This window comes from Nanorana parkeri, unplaced genomic scaffold (assembly GCF_000935625.1).
Source record: "Nanorana parkeri isolate BGI_ZX_2015 unplaced genomic scaffold, ASM93562v1 scaffold2, whole genome shotgun sequence".
NCBI classification, from domain to species: Eukaryota; Metazoa; Chordata; class Amphibia; order Anura; family Dicroglossidae; genus Nanorana; species Nanorana parkeri.
Window position 1 is genome coordinate 1,208,221 of NW_017306270.1, and position 16,905 is coordinate 1,225,125.

The 16,905-nt window shown below is 43.5% G+C and overlaps 1 protein-coding gene across 2 annotated transcripts in view; it reads left to right on the plus strand.

The window, feature by feature from the left end:
- The window catches only part of GOLGA7B (golgin A7 family member B), a 35,312-nt gene extending 19,511 nt beyond the window's left edge, over positions 1 to 15,801 (plus strand). For both annotated transcript variants that reach the window (XM_018560220.1, XM_018560302.1), the window contains exons 3-5: positions 3,239 to 3,391; positions 9,807 to 9,908; positions 15,500 to 15,801. In XM_018560220.1, coding sequence (XP_018415722.1) covers positions 3,239 to 3,391; positions 9,807 to 9,908; positions 15,500 to 15,610 — 366 coding nt within the window. In that variant the 3' untranslated portion in view covers positions 15,611 to 15,801. The remainder of the gene's footprint in view (positions 1 to 3,238; positions 3,392 to 9,806; positions 9,909 to 15,499) is intronic.
- The last annotated feature ends 1,104 nt before the right edge of the window (positions 15,802 to 16,905 follow it).

A 16,905-nucleotide genomic window follows, 5' to 3' on the forward strand; every position in this document is an offset into this window, starting at 1 on the left:
TTTTTACATATTGTGACTTACCTCTTGGCTGCATCCTGCAGCTCTTGGCAAGTGCTAATAAGCAAGCAAGTTGGAATGACATACCACTTGAGTCAGGTGACACATTTTCACATTATTGTAGGCGTCAATGACAGCATGCAATGTTCTGATAGTGTAATTTAATCATTTATTACTTTAAAGTAAACAGAAGTCTGTAAAACTGCAACATGAATCTTAACCCCTCAGTACCTGCACATATTGTAACCCTTCTGTACCACACACATGCTCCAGTCTCTTCTGGAGCAGGTGAGGAATCCCTGATAAGCAAATACCACTTTGGGACAGAAGGGTTGATGGCTGGTCCGCCACCTCCCACCTTTCCTGCTTCACTATGGGTCCTTCAATGTATTAGGGAAGCACAGTAACCAATAGTGAAGCAGGGGAGGAGAGCAGGGTGGGTCAGCCTCCAAGTTTCCTACTTCAAGCTTGTATTTACACTTTGGGGTATACAGGATTTCAGGGATCCAGGGATGCTCCAGGACACATCAAGAAGTAAATTCAGATACAGGAGGATGTCTTCTTTACATGCCTATTGCAGCATTTTAGTTTGTTGCCTACCCTGTGATGCTTTAAGTCAGGGCTAGGCAACCTCTACACTCCAGTTGTGGTGAAGCTACAGGTTCCATGAGGCATTGCAAGACTCTGACATCTACAGACCTGACCCCCAGAGGAAGAGGTGTGATGGAATTTGTAGCTTTACCACACCTGGTGTGCTGAGGTTTCCTACACCTGCTTTAAGTGGTACCACCAGGGCCGGATTTGCTCTCTCTGCTGCCCCAAGGCCAGGTTCCTCAATGCGCCCCCCTACCCGACAACCCCCCCATGGAGAATGGCAGACCTGCAGGCTGCATACAATGTCGCCGACATCACTTGTACAAAACAAGCGGCGGGTTCCTCGCTGTACATTTAGTACTGCTAAATATAGAAAACCACTACCCGCCCGTGCATCAGAAGATATGAATTCCACACCCCTGCTGCCCCTCTACTACATGCTGCCCTGAGGCAGGGCCTTGGTTGGCATTGTGGGAGATCCGGCCCTGGGTACCAGAGGTAAGTCAACTGAGCTTATTGAAAGATTTGGCTGTGTGACTAGCAATAAAGGAAACCTCCTATATTAATAGTGATGGAAATGTACTTATCAGCCCGGGGAAAATAAGGTAATTGCATTACCTTCCCATCTTGTTCATGTATATTGGCTTTGCTTCAGTAACTGTGCTGCTAAGGAAAGACTGATGTATGTATGCTGTTATGTTAATGGTATTATCTAATTGCAGAGCTGGAGTTCAAATGTAGCCATGAATTTTAAAGATGGTAACTAGAGCTTTTTTTATTGTTTTTAAGAGCTGTTTAGCTGCCTAAATATAACATATTAACCATTTTTATTTTGGTTTCTTAAATTGGGAGGGTTAGAAATCTCCTAAAACACCTGCCCAGAATAATAATATTGTCCGTGACTGCCTTGCTTTCAGTTCACACAGAAAATGCTGGTCCAAAGACCAGTGTGTACGGAAAGCCTTTACAATGTTTTCAACATTTTTGGAAGCGGCTTTCAGTCCTGGTCTGGGAGTACTTAATACAGTAAACTCTCAGTTATCCGGTATTCAACTAAGCAGAACTCTCATCTAACCATAAAAAAAGTCCCCTGTGTACCCAATGTTTTGCTGATCTGCGGCATGTATTATCCTGGAAATTATCGTCTAATGCTTTTGATTCCTGCATTTCAATAATAATATGAAGTCAATACAGAGTTTATGTTATGATATGGTATATTCAGTGGCGTCACAAGGGGGGTGAGGCCTGCACCTGGGGGATACCATTGCAGGGGTGACACCAAAATGACTGACAGTCATTTTGGTGTCACCTCCTCTAAAAAGTTGGGCACTTGGTCATGGACCGAGAGCCCAACAGTGTCAAGAAAGGGGAGGGGACCCAGCGGCATACCTCATCCAGCCGGGTGAACGTCCCCTTCTCTCTCTGCCATCGTCCATCACCAAGATGACCGTTGGAAAGCCTCAATCATATGGCTGCGCATGCGTGATGATGACATGACACCCGGCCCAGGGTATATTATCGGGTATGGCATTAGTTAGACCTATTTTTAATAGTAACTCTCAAGCAACCAGAAATGACATTCACCCAGAATCTACCAATCCCCCTGGATGCCGGATAACAGGGAGTTTACTGTATAGTGTTGAGGGTTGCTAAAAGCCTGTTATTTCCTCTTAACATTTTGTTAAATCTACAGCCATGAATCTAATCTCTAGTCAACACTCCCAGACTAGAGCATGAGGGTCTTTTAAGGGTATAGGAATGTTGTTTGAAGCGTTCTGTAAACATTGTTCTTTGGATTACCTTTTATGAGATGAAACCTGTGTGAAATAGCAGTGGTGGTCAATTTACTCATTATGGGGGAGTTCCGGCTGCCCCTAAAATCCCCAAACAACCACAAATAATAAATAGAAAAAAAAATACACTGCCTGTCCAAAAAACAACAACGTATCACCTGGACTCAGCTAAGCATATAGATCAGAGCCTTCCAATGGAGAATAGGTCCAGGTTCCGCAATGTTATGTGCCCACAAAAATGAGGTCAGCAGTCTACCTGAATATACTGAATGATCAGGTTTTTCCATCAATGGATTTCTTTTCTTCCCTGATGGCACATTGGGCATATTCCACGATGACAATGACAGGATTCATCGGGCTCAAATTGTGAAAGAGTGGTTCAGGGAGCATGAGACATCATTGTCACACATGGATTGGCCACCACAGAGTCCAGACCTTAACCCCATTGAGAATCTTTGGGATGTGCTGGAGAAGACTTTACGCAGTGCTCTGACTCTCCCATCATCACTACAAGATCTTGGGGAAAAATTAATACAACTCTGGATGGAAATAAATGACCTTATATAATATTATGGAGAGGACGCCACACACAGTGAATGTGTGCCATAATCAAACCTAAAGGTGGTCCAATGAAATATTAGAGTGTGAGACTTTTTTTAGGGGGCCAGGCAGTGTATATATACTGTATTATGCTACAGTAAAATGTCAATGGCCCTGACCATCTCCTGTACCATGTCTGCAGTCTCCAAGTCTTTTCCATGACTCTGTCTGAATAATGATGTGTTATAATAAAATATCATGTTATCGGTTCACGTACATTTTTCAAATGTTCTCTGTTCTTATGTTTTCATCAGATTGAGAAGCAGTTTTTTGAGGAGACGGTGAAGACTCTCAATCTGTACTATATGGAGGCTGAGAAGATCGGAGGTAGCTCTTATCTAGAGGGATGCCTAGCTTGTGCTACAGCTTATTTCATCTTCCTCTGTATGGAGACACACTATGAAAAGGTAATCTAAGTTTGTGTATTTTTTTTAAGAGACTCAGTCACTTTGGCCATTCAGGAATACATGACAAAGTCTCTTGAAAAAACAACCCCCACTATGACATACCACCCCTGTCTCCAACACACAACCACTTCCACCACCGCAGTTCTGTTCTTCTGTCTGAACCAGGGGTCCAAACCCTTTATAAGCTCCGTGTTGGATCTGATAACAAATTGATGTATTTTCCCCTTCACTTACCTACACTGCATCCAAGGAAGAGGTTATATGTACCCCATATTGAAATGCACTGTGTATAGGCAAGGTGACAGACTGGATATAGTAGACAAGCGTTAGCACCCCTGTAAAGGTTTGTATTGCCGTCTGTGCCTTCTCTGTGGAGAATTACCCTGATAACATCCGTCACTGCTGCTGAATGTGAAAGACAACCCCAAATTTGTGGTTGTCTTTGGGACTTTTTGGAATTGTGGATTTCCCTAAAGTTAAAGGGATGTCTGCTCACTTCCTGTTGTGCCTAAGGGACAAAACCTAAAGGGAAATCTCAAAAAATCACAAATCTCAAAAAAATTAACAACAGGGGTTTTAATCCTTCTCTATGCTATCCGAGACAAAGGAGTTTTTAAGATACATGTAAATGTACACTTGTACAGAACCTGAGAACACTAAACTTTATATTTAACACTGCTTAAAGTAGAACTATAGCCCAACACTAAACAATAGTGTATGTGCAGCAACATTTACTTATAAGTGTATCTCCACTTCTAGTTTTCTCTTAGCTACCCTGGAAAGTCCCACAAGTGCCTGCGGATCCTGCCAGTGAAGTCCACCTAATGCAGCTTCCTATGACGGGGAAGCAACAATGCTGCACTACTCCTGAATTCAAAGCAGAGATGCCACCCTCATGTAGGCTGTGCCTGCTTACACTACAGTGGGGTGAAAAAATGGGGCATGGGCAAGCATGGGGTGTGACTATTAGCATTACCACTGCTGATTCACAAGCCATTAGCTTGTCAGTCAGCACCTAGTCTCATCCACTGCTTTCTGGATTGGCAGTACTTCTGTTGCTGAATCCCACGCACTGAGCTGCAGTGTCTGGGAGGGGGAACGTGTGAGACACAAATGAAGGAGGATTTGTATCAGTCAGAGAAGGTAAAGACAGTTCTTTGTTTACTATATGAGCCTTGTGCATTTGTTAAAGAATAAATGCACATATAGTAAATGCACAGAACAATTCTGCAGCCATTTTTATAGTTTTTAGTATAAAGCAGTTTGTAAAGCGATGATGGTCTCATGTTTGGTCCATATTCATATCAGAGAGCGGAAATGCTTCTTAGCCCGGGATGTGACCTTACACTTTGCTCAGTGTGTTTGAAAGGAAGTTATTGGTGGGAAATCTGCTTATAGTTCGACTTTTTACCAAAGGGAAACTGGCTTGTACAGAAAAGGATTTACATTTTGTAGAGAGTAGCCGAGTATCAACGCTACGTTACAGCTTTGAACTATGTCCAAAATCGACACAGCTAAACTTTTGAGAGCAGGATGGAGTCGCACGTCAGGCTTGGTATTTCATCTTATTATCCATCTTATCCATCTATTTCTTGGTGAGCAAATTTAATCCTTCCTTCAAACGCTTGGGAAAGGTTGTCTCAACATGCAGGCACTCAGCAAGCTCAGCTAATTGCCCAATCTCTTTATATCACACCGTCAATCTGGGCATTGGTCCAAAGCAAACTCAACCTTTGTAAGCTGGAAATTAATTTCCCAGCAGATCCTGTTCCCACTTCAACCTTAGTTGATACTGAGAAAGGATACATTATGTAGCAGGAAGGGATCCTGAACTTTTATATAGATCCATTCCTCTGTCACAAGTAACATTCTAGTAAAACACGTTAACGCATTTCCTGTACAGTTCGGTATGAAGTGGACCTTTTATTAAAATCACATGGATCGATACAGTGCATGTCAACATTACCAAATCACACCATTCCTTTTAGTTATTTAGCCATGCCTTATAATAACCTGCTATTTCCAAAATTCCTCATGTCTAAAACCTAGGAAGATACCCTCAAGCCGCTCTTTCATCGCCTTTAAAAAAATAATTAAAAAGATCTGCAAAAGAAGACCTTCACTCTGTTGAACGGTGATGGCATCCAAAGAAACTTTCCCATACAACACACTTCTGGGTGTGTTTGGCGCCTTGTCTCCTGCTGCACAGTCTAGCCCCCTGGCGAAGGTAAAAACACAGACTGTTGACACGAGTGACATGGCGTGCCTTCTGTGCTAGATGAGGCATCCCCCAGCCCGCTGAAGCCCTGCCCCGTCCCACCGAAGCCCCGCCCTGGCCTGGTGAAGGTCCTCCCCATCCTGCCGAAGCCCCACCCCCAGCTCGGGAACCAAGCTATGTGGGGAGGAGGAAGGAAGGAGACAGAGAGGAGTCTCCCTGTCCCTCACTTGCTCATCACTGGTGAGGCATCGAGATCGATGTCCTCACTGTTTGTTTTTTGATTGGACAACTTGGTGCTTTGCCATTGGTCCAAGCCATTCACAGAGCACTCCTCTAACACAGTAGAGGCTGTGACAGCTCTTGCCTCACCAAGTTAGATTACACAAGCAGTTGGGAAGTCCACTGTTGTCTAACCTAACTACCTGTCAAAAGTCGGATGCAGCGATGCCTGTAATCCTTTAACCCATCCATGACAGGTTACACAGGGGAGGCTCTCCCTGCTGTGTAACCTGATAGAAGCCTCTCTGAATGGAGAAAAAGCTGGCAGCTTCAGACTTGAAGCTGACATCTTTTTCTTCATAATACTAGGTGAGGCTCTGCCTCTCCTTCCTCCACGTCCCTGGTTGACACACTTGGAAGTGTCAGATACTGAAGATTCGCTTGGAGGAGGTAGCTCTTCGAGTGATCCAGTATGCTAGGTTAGTATTAAAGTGGCACTAAACTCAGGAGTTAAATATTAAAAATACATCCAAGTACCCTAACTAACATAAATGTATGTTATTTGTGTATCACTCGGCTGGAGATCCTCCAATCATCTCTGAATTGGTGCTGACACTGTCCTTCCTTCTGGAGGGCGGCTATATTTGTTTCCCATGGCCCCTGTGTGTGTTGTAAAGTACCCACCGCTACTTTACTTTAACCATCGGAGTGTTTTTTAAAACATTCATTTTATTGGAAGGTTTAGTTAAACATTAATACTCCTACAAGCTTTATCCGAAAAACACAATTGCTGGTCATCAACTTTACATGTGAGATATCCGTAATAGCAGGTCGGGCTCAAAGATAAGTGTCAGAAATATATTGCTGAACTTGTCGTTTTTCAGATCCAGATTCAGTCACCTTGTAGTGCTCTGCAGTGATATTTTTGTTTTTTCAAACCATGAAGGGCCAGTTGTGGTGTTTTGCACATCTTATATCGTCGTTCCCCCAGTGGTGACAGTTACCTCTGATCTTCTTTGCCACAGGCTCTCAAAATTTGTCTGAAATTTTGCTAAGCTACTTCTGATTTTTGACTGTGATTTCCAAAAGTCTTTGCAGTTCATCATTCATTGAATTGAAGCTCACTAACATTTGTCCTGTTCCCAGGGAGGCTCATACACTGACAAGGACTACAAACCTCCATATTCAGATGACAATACATGTAACAATCCAATCACCTGTAAGACTTGTATGATGGACAAATACAGTAAATTCTGCTTCTGTGTTCCATCTGAGTTCCTTCACTAGTGCATCTGACCTCCTACTGACCTGCAATTCACCTCTTCAGCTGCATTGAGCTGCTTCAAGCTGTTTTTTTCTTTTCATTCCTATTGATTTGTATAGTGAGAAAATCAGTTCTGAAACAGAAGCCCATGTACCCAGACATTACTTTGATCAAGATCAGTCTAGTATGAGGAGCTACCAGTTTGGCTGCAAATTGAAGATTGTTTGGGTAGGCCCTCCCACATTCACTCGTTGGTAGATTATACAATAGGATTGTAAGGTGTTTAGTCAACTTTAGATGAACACTAATGGACAGCATTTCTCATTGCTGCTCCAGACTTGAATGACTTGGAACACTCTTCATCAGTCTTGTTGGGTTTAGATTTTTCCTTTATTCAATCTTGTTGTTCACATCTGGTTTATATCCCTGGTCTCTTTTTATTTGTTCATTCATTCGGTGGTTCTCTTTATTCTTTTTTTTTTCTCTTTTTTTTTCCTCTTTGTTTTCTTCCTTTTTCATGTTTTTTTTACATGTTTTCCTTTTTTGTATTTTTTTATTCCTTTCTTTTATCTTTTTTCATATTCTGTTAGTTTTTAAAATTATATTTTAGGTTGTAGCCTTGGATCAGTTCAACCATACAATGTATTTTTCGATGTATTTGTTTTGTTTTTTAATTGGCTTTCACTTTTCATTTACTGGAGTGCTAAACTTTCTTATTTAAGACACGTATTAATATTACCAACCTTTCCAGAATTTTGCATTGGTGACTTAAAGTGACATTAAGGGCAAAAGTCAACCCCCCGGTGCTAACTTAAGGGCTTACCTTAAATGATGCCTCTTAATCCAATCTTCTTCTTACCTAGGTTTTTAGCTGTCCCTCCAGCGCTGGTCCGGGTCTCCGATCCAGCGCTGACTCCTCTGTCCTCCTCTTCTCCCATAACCCACAGAGTCTGTGCAGGTGCACGCTGCTCCATAGACTTACCTTGTGTCTTTCCTTGTCTCCCGGCCGAACATCTTAACTGCGCATGCGCCCGCCCCAAGATCATTTGCGGCCGGCCGAGAAATTTTCAGATGTTCGGACGGGAGCGTGCGGCGGAGACACAGGTAAGTATTAACCCTTTGGGAAAGTTCTTTTTTTTTTTTAATCGTTTTGCATATATCCACTGCTTGCTAACAGTAAACATATGCAAAATATGTGAGGGTTTAATACCCCTTTAAAATAGAACTCAGTAGCTCATTCCTTTCTTTATGATCATTCTAAAGCTCATAAGACGGTTGTGTGTGAGCCTAGTGTAGGTTGCTTCTACGCAGCTCATACCTCATACTCATCAATGCCCTTCTAAACATTTTTTTCATTGTCTCCACTTTGAACTGTAAAACCTCTTCTCCTGTCCCTTGAAACAGATCTTTTCTTGGGATGTGTATGTTTTTTTCCTTTAATTGGCTCAGTGTGTGTTCTTCACTTGTGTCCTGAAGTGTTTAAGTCTCAACATTGAGCTCCTCAAAACCCTTTTGATAGAAAGGCCCAGAATAGCCCCTTACAGTATAATGTTCTAAAGGATTTGGTCCAGTTCCCAGATCCTGAAGAGAAAAGAGAGGAGCTGGTAATGGGGTAGATACGTAGGTAGATTTCTCTCCAGGAACATTCTAGTTTAGAAAAGTTTTGCTTTGTATACAATCTGAACAATGATTACAAGTATTCTTTGTCCAATAAGTGAAATCAGTGGGTGGCTGCTGGTCCATACAATGGAGACACAGTTTGCAGGTAGGCATACATTGGTGCTAGCCATGACTTATTTTGGCAGGTAGAACACTTCCCAAATCTGTACTTTGCCTTTGTGTTAAATTATTTGGATACCGTTTTCAGATTAATTCCTGAATCTTTGTTGTTACCCTTGAAATGCACCATCTCTGCCACACTGTGTAGCCAGGTAGTTGGTAGGGACAAAGATAACTTTGAAAACTTTGCTTCAGCTCCACCAAAACTGCAATTGCTACAAGATCTTCATGACACAAGACCTGAAATATGGCACACACTTCATATATAATAATAATCAGGAGGTGTGTTGGTGGAGCATGGTCTGGGGGGAGGGTGGAGTTGAAGAGTTGGTAAAGGTGATCACTGGCATTGAACGGTACCAGGAAGGGGGTGCTGGTGGTGCTTGTTACTGCTGGCAGAGAGTTGATGCACAGAACCTCCAGCGCAAGTGATGCACTGGCTCCCGGCATCCCTTCCAGCTCTCACTGATGTCAATGGTTGCCAGGAGCTGGGTGGGATGCCAGCCTGAGTGTCCCGCTCAGCTCCTGGCAACCAGTGATGTCAGTGAGTTGGGCAGACACCGGACAGCGTGGGATGCTCTGACCATACAGAGGGCAGCAGGCACACATGCCACCCACCCCCTTTCCCACGTGACCCACCTAGATGGCGCCTGCGGCTACTGCCTCAGGCTGCCTCATTATAGGGATGGCCCTGATAATAATAACAGTTATTATAATTCTTACAAATATTATTAATAATATTAGTAGTATTATAGTTATAAATATATATATTCTTATTATTTGGTATGATATTGCATTGGTTACTATTACTTTTACCAGACCTTATGTCTAAGCTTCCGGGCATTTCCACACTTCCTAGGTAATTCAGAGCTGCTATTTAGAAAATCTCTGTATTCATTCTCATCCAGCCTCTCAAATCTGTTTCTGTATTGTAGGTTTTGAAGAAAATCTCTAAATACATCCAGGAACAAAATGAGAAGATCTATGCTCCCAGAGGTCTCCTAATTACTGATCCAGTAGAACGTGGAATGCGTGTTGTATCCTTTAAAAACAATTTATTTTCTTTTTTTTCCCACAAAGGATAAGGTAAGTTTTGTTGCAGTGTTTCACATTATTTCCGTTGGCTTTTATACCGAGTTTTAAATGCTGTAATTCTGGATAAAAAAAATACACTGCCTGGCCAAAAAAAAGTCACACACTCTATTATTTGTGTGGACCACCTTCAGCCTTGATTACGGCATGCATCTACCGTGGTATCATTTCGATAAGCATCTCAACATTTATTTCCATCCAGGGTTGCATTAAATTTTCACCAACATCTTGTGGTGATGATGGGAGAGTCAGACCACTGCGCAAAGTCTTCTCCATCACATCCCAAAGATTCTCAATGGGGTTTGTGGTGGCCAATCCATGTGTGACAATGATGTCTCATCTGAACCACTCTTTCACAATTTGAGCCCAATGAATCCTGGTGTTGCCATCTTGGAATTTACCCAATGTGCCATCACACTCTGTGGTGGCCAAACCATGTTTAAAAATGAAGTCTCATGCTCCCTGAATTACTCATTCACAATCCTGGCACTCTGATCTTGGAATATGCATGTGCTAAAAGGGAAGAACAAATCAATTGATGCGAAAACCTGGTCTTTCAGTATATTCAGGTAGGCAGCTGGCACATGACGTTGCTGAACCTAGACTAATTATTCAATGGAAGACTCTTACTTATTTACTTAGATAAATCCATACTTTTTTGGGTGGACATAATGTTACTGAACTTAGGCATGACCATCTGAAGCAACCTCAGCTCATAACACTGCCCAAAATCCAGGTTGAGACTTTTTTTTTTGGCTAGGCAATGTATATTTAAAAAAAAAGAACTTCTCAAATACTGAGCTCTCCCAGGTAAACCCAACTTTTACTTGAGCCGATCTGAATACAACAGAGGTCGTTTTCTAACTGGTATTCAACATTATCCTTTGAATCATCAATTGTCTTCTGATTTAAGGGTTTGTTCAGGTAGTTTTTAGTTTTACATAGAGTAAATAGGGTTCAAACCTCTGTTCAGTTTTCTTTATATGCTGTCTGTGTCCAGTGGGCAACTTTCCCTTGACTTCCTGCCTTGGAAATACAACAAGAAAAGAGAGGAAATGTCTCCTATGTGATGGTATTTTAAACTTATACAGTTGGATGAGATACCCTCACTTCTTGCTCTGACATCTTAAACATTTTAGATTTACCCTAACTTTCTGTTCCGGTTGCATCAATCACCAGAATACATTTTGGGGGTGAATCTCCCTAATGGGGACATAGAGAATGGTAAAGACCTGGCCGGGGCTGGCTGGTGGCAGCTGCAGCGGTGGAGGAGGAGGCCGTGGCCTGGCGGCAGCAGCTGCTGTGGTGGAGGAGTAGGCAATGGCCTGACGGCGGCAGCTGCGGCGGTGTAGGAGGAAGAGGCCCTTCCCCACTCTATCCAAGACTGCCCTGGATGTAAGCTAGCAGGCCACCATGATAACATTTTCAGCACCAGAACAGCCAAGGAATGCAAATGTTTAGGTCACATTCATCTAGATAGCCTACATTTGTATCCTTAATATGCATGCATTTGTGCAGCTGTTATAGCACAGTACATAGTAATATACACAGAAGGTCCACTTTAAAACTTGCACTAAAAGTCATTGACAATATTCCACACTCTGAGAGTAACAAAATCTCTCATTTACATTTATTTAATTTGTAATTGAAGTGTGTGTGTGCAGGAACTCTGATAAGCTATAAAATGAGCCCCAATTAAATAGACGATTGCTTCTAGTTTTCCTCTTAATTTATGTATGAACTCTGGGTGAACCCTTATAGCATTTCTTGTTGCTGCTTATTGTTATGCTTCCCTCTCACAATTGTAGGTGGATGTGAGAATTTAATATCTCTCTGTTGTTTCAATTATGAATAAGTCTCAGAGGTGAGCGCATAATCTCACTGCGCGTTTATCATCCCTTATTTTTTACATTTTTTTTTGCTCAGCAATTTCCATGTTGAACATGTTTTCGAAAGTAATCATTGTGTGCACATTTCCTCCACATTTCTCATATAATTTGTTCAGTACTTGTTGATGTGGTATGATTTACTGGCTATAGTTAAGGTCAATGTAGTTTCCTTCAAGTCACTGATAATGTCATTAATAAGGTTGCTCTAAGATACTCCCTCTTTTCTCAGTTCCGGGCAGGATGTCTGACACCAGATGGCTGTATTGTACTAGGTTATTCCCATTTTTCTGCATCTTTTACTAATTAAACAGCTTTTACGTCTTGGTTTCTTTCTGCACATTTATGCCATATGTTTATAGCCTACAGAGAATATTAAAGTGGACCTGAATTCAAAACGTGGAGACCCTAAATATTTACATTCTGTCCTAAGTTTCTACTGAAAATAGGCAAGCATTGCCTGGTATATATAATATCTTGTTGATTTTCAACTCTTGATGATTTTTGGCATGCAGCCACAAAGAGAAGGAGTCACTGCTCTAAGTCATTCTTTGGTGTGTGCAAATGTCAGCTTGAGTGTCACGATCCAGACTGGAATCTAGGATGTGGACCCTAGCTACACTTGCAGGGGCACCAACATCAAAGGGTGCAAGCAGTGTAAGCTGACAACTCCCAGAGCTGGAATTTTAGCTGGGACAGGAGCTGTGGAGGTGAAATAGGCAAGTGGAAGACAGGTTTGGCAGGAAGTTCAAGGACTAAGCAGCAGTGGCGTAACTACCACCATAGCTACCCACATGGTCAGGAGACTGGGACCCGACAGTGGCAGCTTCGGTGGTGGAGGAGGCAGGGGCCAGGCGGTGGCAACCTGCAGCAGTGTAGGAGGAGGCTGGAGCCCGGGAGCGCCAGTGGCGGTAGAGGAGGAGGAGGCTGGGACCCGGTGGCAGTGGCGGTGGAGGATGCCGGGGCCCAGCAGCACCAATACCTGTTTGGTGTGGCGGTGGAGGCCGAGGCCCAGCAGCGGGTGGCTTGGGGTTGACAATAAAGAGGAGTGCAGGGAAAGAGACCTCGACCAGCCCCCCTGAGACCCTGCAGAGCCCACCAGAGAGAGTCTCTGGTGGGCTCTGCAGCTTCACTCTCAGCTGGGCTCTGCGGGGCCTATGGTGAGCTCTGCAGGGTCTCAGGTGGGCTCTGCAGGGTCACTCTCAGGTGGGCTCTGCAGGGTCTCAGGTAGGCTCAGGTGCAGGGTTTATGATGGGCTCTGTGGGATCTCAGGTGGGCCCTGCGGGATCTATGGTGGGCTGTGCAGGGTCACTCTCAGGTGGGCTGTGCAGTGTCTCTGGTATGTGTGGGGTCTCAGGTGGGCCCTTTGGGGTCTGAGATAGGCTCTGCAGGGTCTCATGTAGGCTGTGCGGGGTCTATAGTGGGCTCTGTGGGGTCTCAAGTGGTCTCTGCGGGGTCTACGGTGAGCTGTGCAGGCTCACTTCCAGGTGGGCTGGGCAGGGTCTCTGGTATGTGCGGGGTCTCAGGTGGGCTCTGCAGGATCTCAGGTGGGCTCTGCAGGATCTCAGGTGGGCTCTGCAGGGTCACTCTCAGGTGGGCTCTGCAGGGTCTCAGGTAGGCTGTGCAGGGTTTATGGTGGGTTCTGTGGGGTCTCAGGTGGGCTCTGCGCGGTCTATGGTGGGCTGTGCAGGGTCACTCTCAGGTGGGCTGTGCAGGATCTCTGGTATGTGCGGGGTCTCAGGTGGGCTCTGTAGGGTCTCAGGTGGGCTCTGCAGGGTCTCAGGTGGGCTCTGCAGGGTCTCAGGGGGGCTCTGCTGGATATCACATGGGCTCTGCAGGGTCTCAGATGGGTTCTGCGGAGTCTCAGGTGGGCTCTTCAGGGTCTTAGGTGGGTTCTGCAGGGTCTCAGGTGGGCTCTGGGGTGTCTTTGGTGGGCTCTGCAGGATCACTCTCAGGTGGGCTGTGTGGGGCTTCAGGTGGGCACTGTAGGGTCTCTGGTATGCACTGGGTCTCTGGTATGCAATGGGTCTCTGCTTGGTCTCAGGTGAGCTGTGCAAGGTCTGTCAGGCAAGGGATATCCATCCTCTTTTTTTCCATAGAATGGGATCAGTCACCCTAGTCTTGTCACTTTCTATGCAGTCTTTGGTAGAAGATGGAACTAGTGACCAGGGATTGTAACACTACCCATGATGCAGGGGTTGAGATGTTCGGGATCACTGACCTACGTGGCCATCTTTCATTGGGACCTGATGCTACTTTTTATCTTCCCAAGTTTAGAAGGTGTAGACTATACATCACAAACACACAGTCCTGCATTATTTGCATTTACTGGCTGCTGCATATTTGTTCTAAGAATCATAGGGTTGTATAATAAACCTACAGATAGCAGAGGCTGCCAGTACATTACAATTAACTGTATCTTTCATCATAAAAAAGGTGACACCTTGTGGGGATTTCTTTTGGTGATGATGCCAGCAGGCATTCATCAATGGGACTGCTTGACCTCAATGAAAACATCAATCGCTGAACTTGGTGACCAGTAGCGCTAGGCACCAAAAAAGACAAAAACATATTTTTGCTTTCATACAAATGACATAGTGGCTGATATTCCTCAGATAACGTTGCTTTGATGCTTTTTCTTTATGTCCCAACAAATATTGAAAAAAGTAAACAGTCAGGGTTATTCACAAAAGGGTGAAGAGCTTGGAGAAGGCAGGAAAAGTGAACAATCTAGGACAACATAGCTGAACTGGAAAGTGAGTTGAATTGGAGAATTTTTCCAGCTCAGCTATGCTGTCCTAGATTGTTCCATTCTCGTGTCTTCTCCAAACTCTTCACCCTTTTGTGAATAACCCTGATAGTATTTTATTAAAAAATGTCAATTGTGTGATATTCAGTACTCTGGTGATCTAAATGTCAATCAGTTAGGGTTTACATCTACTTTAAGCACATTTCCTTCCCAACTGCACACATGCATTGTGTCTGCCATCATGGGAAAAAAGGTTACACCTTTTGTGAAATTTCTGTTGGTCATGATTAAGCATGGGCTCGGGGGTGTTCGCAGCTCCACGTGCCGAACCCGCCAGGAAGCTGACAGCGTGCAGTGCCAATCACAACCACTGAGACATTTCCCGATCTCTACAGCTGCGGACCCGGAAAATGTCTCAGTACCTGTGATTGGAGCTGTCAGCTTCCTGGCGGGCTCGGCACGTGGAACTGCGAACACGCCCAAGCCCATTCTTAGTCATGATGTCAGCAGTCACTCATCAATGAGTCCCCTTGAACTCACTGAATCCACCAGTCCCTGAACTTGGTGACCAGTAGCTCTAAAAGAGCACCATAAAAGAGAAAACATGTCTTTGATTTCTTGCAAATGACTCAGTGGTTATGTTCCACCTGTGTCATTTCTGATTTGATTCCACATATTCCTCAGCAAATGTTGCTTTGATGCCTTTCCTTTATGTCCACATTCCATTCCATAATAATTCTTATTGTATTTATTTTTGGAAAATGTGTGTAAGTATTGCTGTGTGTATATAGTATACAAATGGTTGTGTTCCTGCCTTAAAAAAAATGCAGAGGCCCTGGATGTTTGAGTGATTGCATCAGACAAATGACAATAGTATCTTCCTTGATCCCTTCTGTTAAAGATCGAGATCTCCATTTATGAAGACCGATGCAGTAGCGGCAGTAGTAGCAGTGGCAGCTCCAGCAGCACCATCAGTGCAGGCGGGGGTGGCGTCGCCAGTCGTGCCCGATGACTGGCAGAGAGTCCCTGCGGGGACCTGTACTGCCGGGACGATGGCCTTTCTGAAATACGAAGACTGCGATATCAGAGCACAAGGTTCTAAATCTAGATTAAGACGATGACTCCTAATACCTGGACATGACTAGGAGTATCAAAATGTCACCACTGACTAGCTTGACGACCAACTGAATTATTCAAGCAAAACAACAAACGCACCTTGTAACATTTCAAATAAAGGCTTCCATACCACCGTTCCGTCTGCTGTGGAATGTGCAATTAAACTGGTTTATATGCTAGTTTCTACATATTTTTCAGATAAAGCAATTATAGCTGCTACATCTGTCTTTGAAATGGCGCATCAACTCCAAACAAAGTCAGAAAAAATGTCACTCAAATGTTTCTTTCTAGCTGAAACTGGGATACATATCAATCTTCATTATCCAAGGAACCGTTATATTGTGGCAAATTACAGCGGCGTATTTTTTCACCATTCAGTAAATATATCTCACTGCAATGAAAAACTATTTGGATAATGTCTGCATGTTTCCACACTGGAATCGGTAACCACAAACTACTTATTGGATGTTTCCTTTAAAACAAAATACAGCCTATTAGGAACAAGTCCATTGATGGAGATTCCAGAACTACGTTCGTTGAAATAACTGATCAAAGTCAACTTCCTTTTAGCAACATATGACACTGAACCTCATCGTATTCTGTTGCCTTATTTTGAATAAATCTGTAGACAGTTGTAAATATTTCATTCAAAAACAATAACCTGGATTATAGCGGTTTTACCTTTACTTTGGACTTTTGGTGTGGTAATGGAGATTATTCAGCACGTCCCATTGTGCTAAGGAGGGTAATGGATGCTAACATGCTAACTCTTTTTCTCTGGTGCACTTCTTCCTTCTCATGTCTTGAACACACATATCCCTTGTAGTTGGTAATAGCATTTTCTATGGTTACCATTGAAAGCTTAATGAGTCGTGTAGATAAAGACCATTGCCCTTATTCAAAGTGGGTTAAAATAATTGAATGGGAATATTGGGAGACAAGAGGACATTGGTCCCACAGGCCATCCTGCTCAAAATATGACACATTGCTGTGTTAAAGAAGACCAACAGCCACCCTCTAAAAGAAAAAGCTAAATATTTGCATCTTTGGTTGGCAGTGAATGAAATCTTTACTCTCTTCCAGGTCTGTTGCTATCACATCCAGGTGCGGCATATAGGAGCAGGGCCCAGAGGTCTTCTCTTTACTCACCACGAGTTGAAAAAGAAAATATTCAGTTGGGTGTAGAAGATA